The sequence below is a fragment of the Moschus berezovskii genome, chromosome 1 (genome assembly GCF_049115385.1).
Source record: "Moschus berezovskii isolate FMDL1 chromosome 1, NW_MosBer_1.0, whole genome shotgun sequence".
In the NCBI taxonomy this organism is placed as follows: Eukaryota; Metazoa; Chordata; class Mammalia; order Artiodactyla; family Moschidae; genus Moschus; species Moschus berezovskii.
The window spans coordinates 63,659,528-63,677,480 of NC_142460.1; the positions used below are offsets into that span (position 1 = coordinate 63,659,528).

At 39.4% G+C, this 17,953-nt stretch overlaps 1 protein-coding gene across 2 annotated transcripts in view; it reads right to left on the reverse strand.

The window, feature by feature from the left end:
* The window catches only part of DCBLD2 (discoidin, CUB and LCCL domain containing 2), an 83,264-nt gene that overhangs the window by 53,292 nt on the left and 12,019 nt on the right, over positions 1 to 17,953 (reverse strand). For both annotated transcript variants that reach the window (XM_055408506.2, XM_055408594.2), the window contains one exon: positions 8,377 to 8,604. In XM_055408506.2, coding sequence (XP_055264481.2) covers positions 8,377 to 8,604 — 228 coding nt within the window. The remainder of the gene's footprint in view (positions 1 to 8,376; positions 8,605 to 17,953) is intronic.

A 17,953-nucleotide genomic window follows, 5' to 3' on the forward strand; every position in this document is an offset into this window, starting at 1 on the left:
ACGCCCGGCTCCGGCGGCGCAGGCGCAGACGCGGGAGACGCCCGGCTCCGGCGGCCCAGACGCGGGAGACGCCCGGCTCCGGCGCAACTGACCACGTGCGGAATCGTGGCTGAGATGAGCTACCCCGCGCCCAGGGTTAGGGCTGTGGCCGAGAGGAGCTGTACCACGTTCAGGAGGCGGTGGCTGCTTGGGCACTGGAGGGCCGAGAGGAGCTGATCTACACTCAAAGCAGGAGGCACGGCCTTGAGGAGATACCCCTCGTCCAAGGTAAGGTACAGCGGCTGTGCCTTGCTGGAGCAGCTGGGAAGAGATACTCCACGACCTAGTGGAATATAAGAATCCAGTGTTCTGGGGAGGAAGGAACAAGATGGCGGAGGGATAAGATGGCAAGACCACTTTCTCCCCCACAAATTCATCAAAAGAACATTTGAACGCGGAGTAAAGTCCACAAAACAACTTCTGAATACTGGCAGAGGACATCAGGCTCCCAGAAAAGCAGCCCATTGTCTTCTAAAGGAGAGAGAAGAAATCCAGCTCCACCCACCAGAACACCGACACATGCTTCCCTAACCAGGGAACCCGGACAAGTCACCCGTCCAACCCCACACACAGCGAAGAAACTACGTAATAAAGAGAACTCCACAAACTGCAAGAAGAGGGAAAGGCCACCCCAAGCAAAGCAATATAAGCAAGATGAAGAGGCAGAGAAATACCCAGCAAGTAAAGGAACAAGATAATTGCCCACCAACACAAACAAAAGAAGAAGATATAGGGAATTTACCTGATAAAGAATTTCAAATTTTGATGGTGAAAATGATTCAAAATCTTGAAAGCAAAATGGAGTTACAGATAAATAACCTGGAGAAAAGGATTGAGAAGATGGAAGAAAGATTTAATAAGGACTTAGAAGAAATAAAAAAGAGTCAATATACAATGAATAATGCCATAGATGAGATCAGAAACACTCTGGAGGGAACAAACAGTAGAATAACAGAGGCAGAAGACAGGATAAGCGAACTAGAAGATAGAATTGTAGAAATAAATGAAACAGAGAGGAAAAAAGAAAAACGAATTAAAAGAAATGAGGACAATATTAGAGACCTCTGGGACAATGTTAAACGCTCCAACATTCGAATCATAGGAGTCCCAGAAGAAGAAGACAAAAAGAAAGATCATGAGAGAATACTTGAGGAGATAATAGTTGAAAACTTCCCTAAAATAGGGAAAGAAATAATCACCGAAGTCCAAGAAACCCAGAGAGTCCCCAACAGGATAAACCCAAGGCGAAATACTCCAAGACACATATTAATCAAATTAACAAAGATCAAACACAAAGAACAAATATTAAAAGCAGCAAGGGAAAAGCAGCAAATAACACATAAGGGGATTCCCATAAGGATAACAGCTGATCTTTCAACAGAAACTCTTCAGGCCAGAAGGGAGTGGCAAGACATACTTAAAGTGATGAAAGAAAATACCCTACAACCCAGATTACTATACCCAGCAAGGATCTCATTCAAATATGAAGGAGAAATCAAAAGCTTTACAGACAAGCAAAAGCTGAGGGAATTCAGCATCACCAAACCAGCTCTCCAACAAATGCTAAAGGATCTTCTATAGACAGGAAACACAGAGTGTATAAACTTGAACCCAAAGCAATAAAGAAAATGGCTACGGGATCGTACTTATCAATAATTACCTTAAACGTAAATGGGTTGAAATTTTCAAAAAGGCTAGGAAACAATTCTCATAGCCATCAATAGTTCAGTGTTGAGTTCATGAATAGTTTTTAAAGTTTGGGACAAACTGTAGTATTTGCTATTTGAAGTACTATTTGTAATTGTCATATTACGATGTAACATTGGTCTTCATTTCCAACTTAAAACGCCTAAAAATGCCTAACAGGTTTTTAGATTTGTGAATTTTAGTTGAAATGTATTTTATGATGTTACTAAACCTGCAGAAATATTGAAATATTTCAGAGAACTTATTCACTGTACATTTAATTTATTTTATTTATAAAAGTTATGAACTGTAGAAAGTTTTACTTGTTGGGTCAAATGCTTGTTGCTTCAAATGCTAGTTGCATTTGAAGTGCTAGTTACAAGAAAATCAAATACCTTCAATGTATAAATGCTATTAAGTTTTTAAAGGACTCTGGAGTATAAGTAAGTTTGTTTAAAGAAATTTAGTCTGTTCAACTTGAAAAAAATAAATAAAATTGGAAAAAAAAAATAAAAAAAAAATAAACTGAGCCTCTACAGAATAAGAAATCAAAAAATATTAGAAATCATTATCATCATTACATACCTAATATTAACATCACTTCAGCATTTTCCAAGAGGTTTGATGGTAAAGAGAAAGAAAATATATTTACTTTTTCTCTTAAACAAGGAAGACCTAAGCATATTATAGAGAAAGGGGACAAACAATACAGAAAGAGAAACTTCTCTGAAAACGTAATAGACATGCAATCATTTATGAGATGAAGCCCTGAGGACCTCAGTTTCCCTCTTTGTAAATATTATCTGAAGAATCTAAGAGACACAATTTTTAAAGATACTTTGGATGAAGGTTTAAGACAGAATATATATCTTTAAATATACCTTTGAACACATAGACACACATTTACATATCTTCTACAGAATGCATTTTCCTTTAATAGCTACTAGGTTTTAAAATATTTAGCTTCTCTTTTAGAGATCTACCCACAAATTCCTTCCTCTCCCCAAAGGTTCATTTAAAATGGAAATTTAAAGCAAAATCCAGGAGGAAAATATATACAATAGAGTGGGAAAAGGTAACAAGAAAAGATTTTTCTTTTAAATATTTGTTTTTAAATTTCATGTTTGGACTAATTATCAACAATATCCATCAGGGAAACGATGCTAGTAGATGTCTACGGACCAAAATAAAATATTGGAGTTATACATGTATAGAAAGTTAAGATTAACAACAAATGAATTTAATTTTCACCTCTATGATTGTGGGGCAACCATAGAGCAACCACTATGTCTCAGACACCAAGGATTAAAGAATAATCAAAGTGGAAAAGCCACAGTAAAATTTTCTCATTCCAACATAATCTGCCTATAAAAGGAACAGCTCTAGAGAGCCAGTCTTAACTCTATCATTAAACACATCCTTTTTGTCAGTGAAAATATGTATCACTACACTAATTTCACAAAGATTTCTGGACAGTCTAGCCACTAAGAAAGTTGTTATATAGTATCGTAATAAACACATGTGTTTAAATAATATTACATATTACTGTCCACTCTATAAAGAAAATAGAAAATAACCACGTAAACCAAAAGTACTTTATCAATTAAGTCACATTCTAATGATCTACAATTTAAAAAGTGATTCCTTGAGAAAGCATTCCTTTTGCTTTCTTTTCTTGATTATTCCATAATACCATCTCTCAGGGGAGAAGAGTTCCTAAAATTAACACCTACAGGGGAAAAAAAAATCTAAGCTTTATACCAAAGTAGGAACCATATTTATAGGAAAATGCAGGTCATTTGAAGCTGCTTCTGTTCAGAAGGGACCCTGAGAAAAGATAACACAGAAAACAGGATTCTTTACCATTGTCACTGGAATCTTAATGCCCACATGTATTTGTTTCTATCCTGTAATTCCTGGCATATCTACCTAATCAGAATATTAAACAATTATCCTTGAATGACCTTTATTTCTCTGCCAATCAGGAAAGTTACTTTTCTACCCCCCCACCCCACCTCAAACAGCTCCTCAAATGGAGGACCAGAGGATATATGGTTGGTGGTGATGGGACGGGTAGGGAGGTGGGGTGGAGCAGAACTAAAGTCCAACAGGAATCATCATCACTCAGTTCCCTTGACCTTTCTGCATCTTTCCACTCACCTGTGTGAAGAGATAGCATGGGAAAACAAACCCCATGGAAATAAGGGAGAGCTGAGCACTGTAAAGTATTACTTCATTTAATCTTCCTATGATCAGATTGATTATATTCTTTGCAGCCAAAGATGGAGAAGTTCTATACAGTTAGCAAAAACAAGACCAGGAGCTGACTGTGGCTCAGATCATGAACTCCTTATTGCCAAATTCAGACTGAAATTGAAGAAAGTAGGGAAAACCACTAGACTATTCAGATATGACCTAAATCAAATCCTTTATGATTATACAGTGGAAGTGAGAAATAGATTTAAGGGAACAGATCTGATAGATAGAGTGCCTGATGAACTCTGGACGGAGGTTCGTGACATTGTACAGGAGACAGGGACCAAGACCATCCCCATGGAAAAGAAATGCAAAAAAGCAAAATGGCTGTCTGAGGAGGCCTTACAAATAGCTGTGAAAAGAAGAGAGGTGAAAAGCAAAGGAGAAAAGATACAAGCCTCTGAATTCAGAGTTCCAAAGAATAGCAAGGAGAGATAAGAAAGCCTTCCTCAGCAATCAACGCATAGAATAGAGGAAAACAACAGATTAGGAAAAACAAGAGATCTTTTCAAGAAAATTAGAGATATCAAGGGAACATTTCATGCCAAGATGGGCTTGATAAAGGACAGAAATGGTATGGACCTAACAGAAGCAGAAGATACTAAGAAGAGGTGGCAAGAATACATAGAAGAACTGTACAAAAAAGATCTTCACGACCAAGATAATCACGATGGCGTGAGCACTCATCTGGAACCAGACATCTTGGAATGTGAAGTCAAGTGGGCCTTAGAGAACATAAAAAAGCTAGTGGAGGTGATGGAATTCCAATTGAGCTATTTCAAATCCTGAAAGATGATGCTGTGAAAGTGCTGCACTCAATATGGCAGCAAATTTGAAAAACTCAGCAGTGGCCACAGGACTGGAAAAGGTCAGTCTTCATTCCAATCCCAGAGAAAGGGAATGCCAAAGAATGCTCAAACTACCGCACAATTGCACTCATCTCACACGCTAGTAAAGTCATGCTCAAAATTCTCCAAGCCAGGCTTCAGCAATATGTGAACCGTGAACTTCCAGATGTTCAAGCACGTTTTAGAAAAGGCAGAGGCACCAGAGATCAAATTTCCAACATCCGCTGGATCATGGAGAAAGCAAGAGAGTTCCAGAAAAACATCTATTTCTGCTTCATTGACTATGCCAAAGCCTTTGACTGTGTGGATCACAATCAACTGTGGAACATTCTGAAAGAGATGGGAATACCAGACCACCTGACCTGCCTCTTGAGAAACCTGTATGCAGGTCAGGAAGCAACAGTCAGAACTGGTCATGGAACAACAGACTGGTTCCAAATAGGAAAAGGAGTATGTCAAGGTTGTATATTGTCACCCTGCTTATTTAACTTCTATGCAGAGTACATCATGAGGAACGCTGGGCTGGAAGAAGCACAAGCTGGAATCAAGATGGCCGGGAGAAATATCAATAACCTCAGATATGCAGATGACACCACCCTTATGGCAGAAAGTGAAGAGGAACTCAAAAGCCTCTTGATGAAAGTGAAAGAGGAGAGTGAAAGCTTGGCTTGAAGTTCAACATTCAGAAAACGAAGATCATGGCATCTGGTCCCATCACTTCATGGGAAATAGATGGGGAAACAGTGGAAACAGTATCAGACTTTATTTTTGGGGGCTCCAAAATCACTGCGGATGCTGATTGCAGCCATGAAATTAAAAGACGCTTACTCCTTGGAAAGAAAGTTATGACCAACCTAGATAGCATATTAAAAAGCAGAGACATTACTTTGCCAACAAAGGTCCGTCTAGTCAAGGCTTTGGTTTTTCCCGTGGTCATGTATGGATGTGAGAGTTGGACTGTGAAGAAAGCTGATCGCTGAAGAATTGATGCTTTTGAACTGTGGTGCTGGAGAAGACTCTTGAGAGTCCCATGGACTGCAAGGAGATCCAACCAGTCCATTCTAAAGGAGATCAATCCTGGGTGTTCATTGGAAGGACTGATAAAGCTGAAACTCCAATACTTTGGCCACCTCATGCGACGAGTTGACTCACTGGAAAAGAGTCTGATGCTGGGAGGGCTTGGGGGTGGGAGGAGACGGGGACGACAGAGAATGAGATGGCTGGATGGCATCACCGACTCGATGGACATGAGTGAACTCCGGGAGTTGGTGATGGACAGGGAGGCCTGGTGTGTTGTGATTCATGGGGTCGCAAAGAGTCGGACATGACTGAGCAACTGAACTGAACAGTACAGATGATGACTTTGCAGTCTGGACTGCAAATCCTGTAGAAATCCTGTAGAAAGGATTCTCAGAAAGTAGGTCCTAGAACTGGGATGAGAACCTGGTGAGTGATTTAAAACCTGTGCTCCATTTCTTTCCCATGTTACTCTTCCTTTTTAGCAGTATGACCCTACTGTCCAAATACATAATCCTCTTGTCTTCTTTTTTTAATAAAAAGCATTATTTTCATTATGGAAATTTTCAAAATAACATCAAAGAAGAAAGATCCATTCCCATGTCCCAAGTGTGCCATTCTGGTTTCACCTGCCCTCTTCCTACCACTTTTTTCTCTGACATATTTAAAAACAAATCCAAGACATTTTGTTTTAACTTTAGAATGTCTCTAACAAACCAGATCTTGAACGAACCAATATAACATTCAGTTCAGTTCAGTCACCCAGTCGTGTCCGACTCTTTGCGACCCCATGAATCACAGCATGCCAGGCCTCCCTGTCCATCACCAACTTCCGGAGTTCACTCAAACTCATGTCCATCGAGAATCAGTGATGCCATCCAGCCATCTCATTCTCTGTCGTCCCCTTCTCCTCCTGCCTCCTCCTATCTTTTCCAGTGAGTCAACTCTTCACATAAGGTGGCCAACCACACTCCCAAAAATTATTCCTGAGTATTGCCATATGCCCAATTACTCTTATCTTACCCTAAAATTTCTCTGCTTGTCTTAAAAATGTCTTCTTGCAATCAATTTGCATCAAGATCCAAACAAAATCACAAGGTCCACACATTACTTTTGGAAGATATATCCCTCTAATGCATGCCAGTTATCTTGATCCCCTTCCTTTTCTTTTTTAAAAAAATGCGACTTATATGTAGTCCTTATGGTTGATAGAATGTGTTTCTCTAGCTCCTTTATTTCTTATAAACTGCTAAGGGCTTGATCAGATCACGGTTCACTTTTTTCATCGCTATCTCAAAGCTGCTCAGGTGGTACTGCTGTCTCCCTACTGCACCACCTCAGGAGGCAGTTACTATCCAGCTGCCTTCTATTAGTGTTACAATAATAGATAGTTCCTCAGGAGATTTGAGTTTCCAAAAGCTTACCCGAGACCATATATTCAAGGCAATATGCACATGGTGATCAAGAACCCAGATTAACTGAGAGCTGACTGGGAGACAACAGTGGTTATCACTCAACAGACCAGGACCTGTTCCTTTCGGTAGGTAAGAAACTGAAAAGTGGGGAAGATGAAGGGTTTGACTCGAGATGGACAGGAGCCCAGGAGATGAACACGATGCTCAAAAGAACAAGATATTGAGTTCCAGTTATAGTTCTAAAAGACATTTTACATACCTGTATCAGTAAGTCTTCCCAAATAAAGTCACAGAGAATTTTAGAGTTATTTATTTTATGATGTTAATTCACCAAGATAGTCTTAGGAATTTTTATACCTTTCCTTCTAAAGAGAAAGGTGCTGATCTCTAAGCCAGAGGTTCTCAACTTGAGCTCAAAGTACATTCTCCTGGGAAGCTTTAAAAAATCCCAAGGTGTGGGTCCCACCCAATTCTGATTCAACCGCTCTAGGTTGGGGACCAGAGATCTGGTATTATTTAAAAGTCTATCCAGGTGACTCTAAAATGCAGCCGTAATTGAGAACCACTGTTCTTAGCTAAAAATAAAGACAACAGCAGCTAATATTTACTAAGCAAATATTATGTGTCAGGTAGCATTCTAAGCACTTCGCATGTACTAGTCTCATTTGCTATATTACAACTGAGGAAACAGAGGTCAGGTAACTTGCCTGAGGGCACAGAGCAAGCTAAAAGCAGAGTTAGTAATTTACTAACAGGAAGTTTGAATCCAAAACCCGTGCGCTTAACTACCATGATATACTGACTCCTAAGCATGACTTATATTTAACTGCAGATAAAATTATCAAAGAAAAAACCAATACAAAGAGATAATTAACTTTCTCCTCCTTAGAAGCAGGAGAGTGGAATCTTGTTGCAAAGGAACCAACACAAGCTTATTAGAAAAGTAGACAAGACAGACAAGAATCTTCTCTTTCCAAAAGAAGATTCAAATTTAAGATTTCCAGACATTTCAATAATTTCCCACATATCCTATGGAGCATAGTTACTCAATGTTAAGTATCTAATACGGCTTCAGCTTTAAAACTCTGGGCGCTGATATATTGAAAATGTCCTACCTATTTCGGTTCTACTAACTCCAATTCCATTGTAAATCCTCAAGTAATTAAAGTGACAAGAATCAGAATCTTCGATGTCAAAGTCACCAAATTTGATGCGCACTCTCTCTCCCGTCTTTACACGAATCTCCCATTCGCAAACGGTGCTGTTAGGATAGGTGTGTGGGTAGTTTATAGATGTCAGGGTTCCACTTTCAGGACCTAGTACAGTATGTCCACATCCATCACCTTAAAAAAAAAAAGTTAAAACAGTGATATATTATTCTTTACATCTTTAACTTACACTATAAATAATCAGGGTTTTGTGACTATTTTAAAATATGTACGACATCAGATATTCTATACCAACCACCAATACCTCCCACACACAAGATAAACTAGATGACATGGTTCTTGGTAAATCTACTCGTGTGAGCCAGGAGAAGCCAGGTTAGGTCAAAATAATCAATGCTTTATGAGTTCAAAGAACTTTCCAATCAGAACAAACAGAAGTAAACATAACTTAGCAACAATTATACCATATTTATATATACATATCATAATTAATACAATCTTTAAGAGTATTGACAGTAATTGTTCAAAATAAATAAAACTATAAAAATAAATCTACATGATCAGTTTCATCTATTTACTTACAAATACCACAAGCCTCTTCTAAAATCTCTGTAAGAAGTTGAATGACTTCTAAAAATACTTAAGCTATACTAAAGACTGGGGCTTCCCAGGTGGCACAAGTGGTAAAGAACCTGCCCGCCAATGCAGGAGACTTAAGAGATGGGGGTTCGACCCCTAGGTGGGGAAGATCCCCTGGAGGAGGGCATGGCAACCCTTCACATCTTGGTAGCAGCATTATCTGTTCCAGAAATTCCCTCAGCAACTGAATACTGAAACCTAGCTAACTTCATATATTGTAAAAATCCAATATCCGCATTCTTCATCATAAAATGTGCTATTTCACTGAGCACCTGGAAAGAGACAATAATACTGATTAAAAAGTTTCAACTGCTGCTCCAATTGTATCATTTAGTGTTCCTTAATGATGGGAGTTGGTGATGGAGAGGGAGGCCTGGCTTGCTGTGATTCATGGGGTCGCGAGAATCGGACACGACTGAGCAACTGAACTGAACTGAAATGATGGGATTCAAATAAAATGAACACAAATAAAATGATTACATCCTTTCAAAATGATAGTATTTTCTCCTTCAAAAGAGCTGTTTATAATCACCTTTTGGAATAGTTCAGAACTTAAAAAAAAAAAAAAACTATTAAAGTGACACTTCTGAGTTTTAACCTCAATATGGATACAGATGAATTTAAGAAAATTTTCTATTATCTTGATTTTTCATTTTTAAGAACAATGCAGGGTTGATTTTATTTACTAGAACAGAGTTTTAAAAGCCTATGAATAAGAACATAGTATCTAGCAAGTAGCAGTTGTAAAATAAATGTTTATTTTCAAGGAGATCCAACCAGTCCATCCTAAAGGAAATCAGTCCTGAATATTCACTGGAAGGACTGATGCTGAAGCTGAAACTGCAATACTGTGGCCACCTGATGAGAAGATTGGACTCATCTGAAAAGACCCTGATGCTCGGAAAGATTGAAGGTGGGAGGAGAAGGGCACGACAGAGGATGAGATGGTTGGATGGCATCACCAACTCCATAGACATGAGCTTGAGTAGACTCTGGGAGTTGGTGATGGACAGGGAGGCCTGGCGTGCTGCAGTCCATGGGGTCACAAAGAGTCAGACACGACTGTACTGAACTGAATTGAATGAATAAAGAAACTGTACATTAACCTATGAAAAAGTTATCTCTAACTAGTCCCAAAACTAGCTTCAAGGAAGGAACAACAACTCTGTACCTAGATTCTGAGGACAATACTTAGTGTCTTTTGCTAATAAAAAAATTTTACTCTCAAATCCACATTAGTATTGTTACTTAGTCTACTAAGGTCAGTGCCGACATCTGGCTTCTTAAATCAGTCTCTCTCTATTGGTAGCTTTTAACCAACAGTGCTTCTAGTCACTCAGTTGTGTCCGACTCTTTGTGACCCCATGGCCTGTAGCCTGCCAGGTTCCTCTGTCCATGGGGATTCTCCAGACAAGAATTCTGGAGTGGGCTGCCATGCCCTCCTCCAGGGGATCTTCCCTTCCCAGGGATCAAACCCATATCTCCCTCATTTGGGGCGGATTCTTTACCATCTGGCCCACCAGGACTTCATTTGTCTTCTACACCTGCCTTCACTCCACACACAAAAATGAGGCATTATGGCTCAATAATATAATACAGAAAGGCACCATTAAATAAGCCTGTGAGTTTTTGTGATACATCCACTGATCTTTTACAAATATAAAATTTAGAACGTTATACAACTCAGAGGAATAGAAAATAACCACAAATTCCCCCCTGAAAGTACCATGAAAATACCTTTAATATCGCTACTGGATATCACCTAAATTAAAAACATAGGGATACAAAAACCTCCCTTGTGAAAATAAATGAATTATAATTTAAATAACTTTTGAATAATCACCAACATTTTTCCTTAGAGAAAAAGACAACCATCCTAAGAGAACTTCTATTAATAGCAATATGAAACTAGTTAGAAATGTACTCTTACCACTGAAAAGATGAAACCGAACTTTTTGGAAGCGTTTCAATCTTTAAAAAGTAACCCTGAATAAATGAAGTAATTAAAAATATAAGTGTATTTTCTTTAGTATGTATAAAACTAAGGCAGTTTTTTAAGTGATTAGAAGTGTTGATGGATTTCAGAAAGCCAAGAATTTTGCTATTAACAGCTGAAGTCAGAACTTAGTAATGGCAGACTGTGGCATTTCATGTATTCCCCACAGGCTATTATTTAACCTAAGGTTGTCATGTAAAAATGAATTTTTCAAAAAGACTACAAGCAGAGTGTGAGGAGATATCTTTTTTAGATATCAATTTTTAGATATCTTTATATTCGTATTTGTTTGATTCGTCATAAATACACAAAACGTCTTTTTGCCTTTTCCCCTATACACTGTAATTCTTACAAAAGTGAACAAAATAAATACTAACTAATGAAAAACAGGAATTTTGCACACGTGCTGATGAAAACAATTAAAATGGAGCTGTCTTTTTTCAGTATCTTGTGTAGAGGGAGGGCATGAACAGTCCACAAGTTACGTGCCAAGAATGTTCTAAAATATGTGATGGAGTTCAGAGCTTTTCTCCTCTCGCAAACAAGATGATATGCACCAGAAACTAAAGTTAAAAGAAAGTCTCAAACCTACTGCAATCCACAAGCTTAAATGTTCCGTATTTCCAAGTCTGTTTGATAAGTTTAACCTGATTTGATAAATAGTTTAACTGGCCTGACCAAATACCTACTGCTATGAAGAACATGTTTAGAATATTCCAGTTGGAAAAGGACACTAGGCCAGCAGTTTTCAAATATTTTTCTCTGTTATTACAAAGTAAGAAATGTATTTTACACTGCGACTCAATATGGTTTTAAATATATTTTCCTGACCCACCAAAGGGTCCCCACCTGCACCACAAAAAAGACACTGTACCACGCATCCAAAGCTGACAATGTTGAATTCTCAAATCAAAAAGAAAGACCTTGTGCTCATTTTTGCCCCCAAATTAGAAAATGTGCTTCCAGTTTATGTCTACAGTGCTTAAAAGCGAAGCCTATTCTACACCAGAATACTTGAAATGGGACGACATCTTTTAAAATAACACTAAAATCAGGAAAATATTATCAACAAATCACCTAACACATGACAGCAGAGGTTCTCAAATGGGGGTAGGGGACATTGGAGCAATTCTACCTTCCACTTGGCAGAACATAGAGGTGGGTGGGAAAGATGCCCTGGAGGAGGGCATGGCAACTCACCCAACCTGACTGAGCAACTAAACAATAACAAGAGACCCTCCCCTGGAGGGGGAGGGTGCTACTGGCATCCAGTGGGTAGAGGCCAAAGATGCTGCTAAAGTATCCTACAAGGCACAGAACAACCCCCAAGAATACAAGGGTGATGGACCCAAACTGTCAACTAGTGTTAAGGCTGAGATGGGCTGACTTGAAGAAAAGGCTAGGACGTCTCCAAAAGAGGATCTGAGTTAGTTCCTTTTCCTCTGGCTAAGGGTACAATCCAGGGAATAGTTTTACCCACAAGGTCAAAGAAATAAGCAGAGAGCTTATTTTTCTTTAAGCCAAAGGGGGAAAAATAAAAGGGGTTCTTCTTATTACTCTAGAGCCCTCAAGTATTTTCTTGGTCGGGGCCCCTCACTTAACAAGAATGTTTGAAAAAGGACGGTTAATAAGGTCAGGAAGTAAGAGTCTCCAGATTTTCTGCTTAGCTTTGTAACTGGAAAGAATAATAATCTGTGACCAGGCTAACACCACCTACTATTACTCACTTTCACAAGGTAGAATTGACAGAGAGTGTAACCACTACTGGAAAAATAATTTTCAAAATGGGTATCAGAGGACCAATCCATACACTCACTCTCATCAGTAACTCCACAAGGCCAGCTCTTTCTCCCTCTCCAACTCCATCATCATCACCGTGCTTGTCAGCTACTTCTCCTTCTCCCCTAGATGGTCTCTACCTGGCTACAGTGGACCGTAAAGGGTAGAAAGCCTCTTCATGCAATTTCTGAATTTTAATTTTATTTCAGTGGAGAGAAAACACTGGAATTTGATCTCACTGCCCCTTCAGCTGCAGATTTATCTAGGGGATTACTCAGAGAACATGTGTTCACTTCCTCCGAATACTGTCAGGTCAGATGTGGTAAGCCAGATACAAATTTTGATAATGCTCCAGGAAAATAGCTGAGTAATTTTTTTTTTTTTTTTACTACATATCTCAAGAGAAAACACAAGGAATGTTAATTTAAATAGCAGTGAATTAATACAACAAAGAACACATGCTTATTTTAGGCTGCTTTCTAAACTTCAAGTGTGTTTTTTAGATAAACATGCGCTCATGATGCTTATTTTATGTAACCCTTCAGCTAACCCCATATTGTAGTCACATTACTATTAAAAATAATAGAAATTATCTTATTTAATTTTATTAACATGAACAAGAAATGCCTTCAAAAAACACTTTCTCTAACAAGAACAAACACAAATGTGGTAACTTGCATAAATATGCCAAAAACATACAGCAAGGCAACTTTCATTACAATCATCATAAACTAAGAGACTTTCAAGGGTTTTTGTCATGGTGCATGGATGAGTCTGACTGTATACATCCTCTAAATAAGAGTCACTTCTGTTACATCTTGTAACACATCTGTGAGATCTTATAAGAAACGGAGAAGCCAGGCATTCAGAGTAGGAAAGTGTTCTGAAGAATGACTTGCATTAATCAGGATATCCTATTTCATTAGACTTCAATGAAGATTTTTAATGCATTATTTAGCACTAAGAATTTTCAGACTAGAAAATACTATATAAATCCTATTACTCTAAGATGTTTAAAGCTGCATCACGACAATCTCAAAAAGATACTTCAAGGCCATACGTTAATTTCATTCATTTTTTGAAAAAAATATTGCAATAAGATGGATATGTGCCGAGAGCCGCAAGAGGGTTATGGTGGCAATTTTAAGGAAAAGAAACAGCTCCCAGCTTGATTTTTAAGCCCAAACTCCTGCCTGTGGTTAGTAATAATTTACAAAACTGAATCACATGAAGGAAAGTGAGATGTTTAAATCCTCTTCAATCCCCACCAAGCGCACACTCTACACAGAACATAATGGTTAAGCAAATGGGCCCTGGGGTCACATGATGAATGTAAATACCCTACCACTCACTGTGATCTTGAGAAGATTGTTTACTGCTGCTAAAGGACAGATTTTTTTCAAATAGGTATACTACTATCTGAAACCACATAGGGTAAGAATTAAATGAGATACTGTATGAAAACACCTACTATCAGGCTTCCCTAGTGGCTCAGTGGCGGAGAGTCTGCCTGCCAATGCAGGAGATGCGTGTTAGATCCCTGGCCCGGCAAGATCCCACATGCCACAGAACAACCAAGTCCCTGTGTCACAAGTACCGAGCCTGAACTCTCGAGCCCGGGAGCCACAACAACCGAGCCAGCGTGCTGCAACTACGGAAGCCCATGTACCCCAGAGACCGTGCTTTGCAACAAGAGAAGCCACCGCAATGAAAAGCCCGTGCTCTGCAACCAGAGAGTAGCCCCGCTCGCAGCAACTAGAGGAAAGCCCACATAGCAACAACAACCCAGCACAACCAAAAATAAATAAATACATAAATAAATAAAAATAGAAAACAAAACAAAGCAAAAAACCCTCCCTACTATCAAGGGCCTAATCCACAATAATGTGCTCAATAAATGTCTGAGGGTATTATTACAGTCATAAAGACCAGAAAGGCTTTTGCTTATCATATGTAGATCCGGTGCGTTTGGCACAGCTTTGCTAAGCCATCAGAACAATGGCTCATTACTTTAGAAGATTTACAGCAGCTTTAAAGCGTCCAGTACAGTGTCCTGTGAAAAGTATAAATCATGAGAAAGTAATTCTCTCTAATCTTCTCCCGAATGACCTCTACTTCACTTCAGTGACTCATGAAAACACAACCTAGACTTTGTTTTTGCTATTACTGTAGACTCCTCCCACCTGTGAAATGTCAAAAACTTGAATGTCTCACTGCTTCGGTCCGTTTCCTGACCCTCCGGCTCTCTTAGACAGTTCGCTTTCTGTGAACTTCTCTTTTCTCCCCATCTATTACGTTGCCCTTAGCCTCACTTCTTTCCCCACCCAGCCTGGAGCTCACATCCCGTGTGTGAACTACACTCTTCCTGGTACCTTCACTTCCTGGCCACTATGCCTTCTTGAGGATCTATCTGCCTGGGAAACCCTCCACCTGGGATCAAATGATCTCTCTGCCCAGAAGCCAAGCACGACTGGAAAAAAAAAAATCACAGTCTAAGGAACAGCTGTCATTACAATAATGGATCCTGATCTCAGATGGGCATTGAAAGTCACCGGTATTTTTACTCAGTGTTTCTCAAAATGCTGTCAACATTAGAACATTAGGTTCTCAGGCCCCCATCTCTGTTTCAATAGATTATAATAAATATGGCAGAAAAATTATCTGAAACTTGGAAATAGGCCAAAAAAAAGGTGAGCAGCAGCACCTTTAAATGTCATAGAGACCAAAAGCTGCCCAAAGTTACAGAGCAAAGTATTTAACTGGACTTGTAATTTATCATCAGCTAAAGGTCCCAGTCTTCATTGCACATAAACTTGCAGATTTTTTTTAATTAATTTATTTTTTAATTGAAGGACAACTACTTTATACTATTGTGTTGGTTTCTACCAAACATCAACATGAATCAGCCACAGGGTTTACCTATGTCCCTCCTCTCGCATTTGAACATCCCTCCCACCTCCCTCCCCATCCCACCCCTCTAGGTTGTTATGGAGCCCCAGTTTGAGCTCCCTGAGTCATACAGCAAATTCCCATTGGTTATCTATTTTACATATGGTAACGTACATGTTTCCACGTTACTGTCTCTAAACATCCCACCCTCTCCTTCCTCCCCTCAAGCTGTGTCCATAAGTCTGTTCTCAACGTCTGTGTCTCCACGGCCGCTCTGCAAATAGGTTCAACACTACCATCTTTCTAGATTCCATACCTATGTGTTAGTATATGATATTTGTTTTTCTCTTTCTGACTCACTTCACTGTGTATAATAGGCTCTAAATTACAAGTCCATCTACCTCATTAGGACTGACTCAAATGGGTTCTTTTTCATGGCTGAGTAACATTCCATTATATATATGTACTACAGCATCTTTATCCATTCATCTGCTGATGGACACCTAGGTTGCTTCCATGTCCTAGCTACTGTAAATAGTGCTGCAATGAACACTGGGGTACATGTGTCTTTTTCAGTTTTGGGTTTCCTCAGGGCATATGCCTAGTAGTGGGACTGCTGGGTCACATGTTAGTTTTATTCCTGTAAACTTGTAGATTTTTGTCCTGTGGAGATGCATATAATTTCTGGACAGTTGAAAAAAGTAAATCCAAGTATTACAGTTTAGAGCCCTAATAGCCCATTTTTAGTCATCTAATCTAGCAATCACAGCCTAAGACTGCCTATCTAAACACCTAGTCTCTCAAATACTCTTTGGACACATTTTAACCTTTTACTGATTCCTTCATTAATTAATGAGTTGAATAAAATCTTTGATATGTATAATTTTATATTTGCACAACAGGTATAATTTTGCTACAGTGGCGCCTAGGAAGGATCCATGCTTTTAAAAAATTTCAGAATTCTAACAATGAGAGCAACAACAAAAACACACAATCTTTCTCCACCCAGTGTTCCCCAATATCTACCACTTTTTCCCACTTTTTTTTTCCTTATAGAGAGAGATTTTTCAGTTTTCTATGTTTGATGTCTTATTTCTTTGCCTCCTGTACTCCCTACCACTCTAGGCTCAAAATACGACAATTCAGTTTCCGGACAGTTGTGGGTTGGATTGTGCTCCCCCTACACCCCATCACCCAAATTATATGTTCCTAATTCCTGGAACCTATGAATGTCACCTTATTTGGAAACAGGTCTCAGCAGATGTAATCAATTTAAAATGAGGTCATACTGAATTAAGACAAACCCTAATCCAGTGTCTGGTGTCCTTATAAAAAGAGTGAAATTTGGACAGGGATACAGACAGAGGGAAAATACCACATAACTCCAGAGGCAGAGACTGGAACGATGCAAAGGGATTCCAAAGACTGCAACTCCCAGAAGCTAGAAGAAGCGAGGAAGGGCCTTCACCTGGAGCCTTCAGAGACAGCACATGGCCCAGCCAATACCTGACTTTCAGAAACTCAGCCTGCACAACTGTAAGACAATAAATTTCTGTTGCTTGAAGCCATCTAAATTTGTGGTGATCTGTTATGGCAGCACCAGGAAGCAAGACCTACCTTCCCAATAGGACTATTCACTAAAGCGGTCAGTTTGCGAGCTGCCAAGTCAACAGATATTTTGCCATCCTTATCATCTGTGACCTTTCCACAGCATCTGGTATTGCTGGCCTTCCCTTCCCTCCCACCTTCCTTCCTTCCTTATCGGCCCTCCCTCCTCCTTAGAGCTCTCCTTCCCCAACTGAGTTGTTCTTTTAACTCTCTAGTTGCCACTTCTCCAGCATCTTAGCTGACATTTTTTGACTGCAGACAACTGGCGCTGCAGTTCTCCAGAGCTCTTTCCCCTTTCTCTGTGTGCTGCCAGGGCCATCTCTCCACCCCGACTTCAGTTACCACTACGTGGAGAACGCTCCAAAGTTTCCACCCTTTCTCCTAATTCTCAAATCTGTCATCTGCTTCCACATTAAGCATCTCCGCTCAGAAATTCCACAGTATTCAAACTCATGTATTCAATGAGCATCTTTCATGTGCCAAGTACTGAACCAGGTGTTAGAACAAGAGATATGACAAGGCCCTTGTCCTTACAGAATTTACAAAATAGTAAGACAGGCACAGTATTAATAAATAATTTCCGGGATGCTGAGTACCGCAGGGAAGTAATGG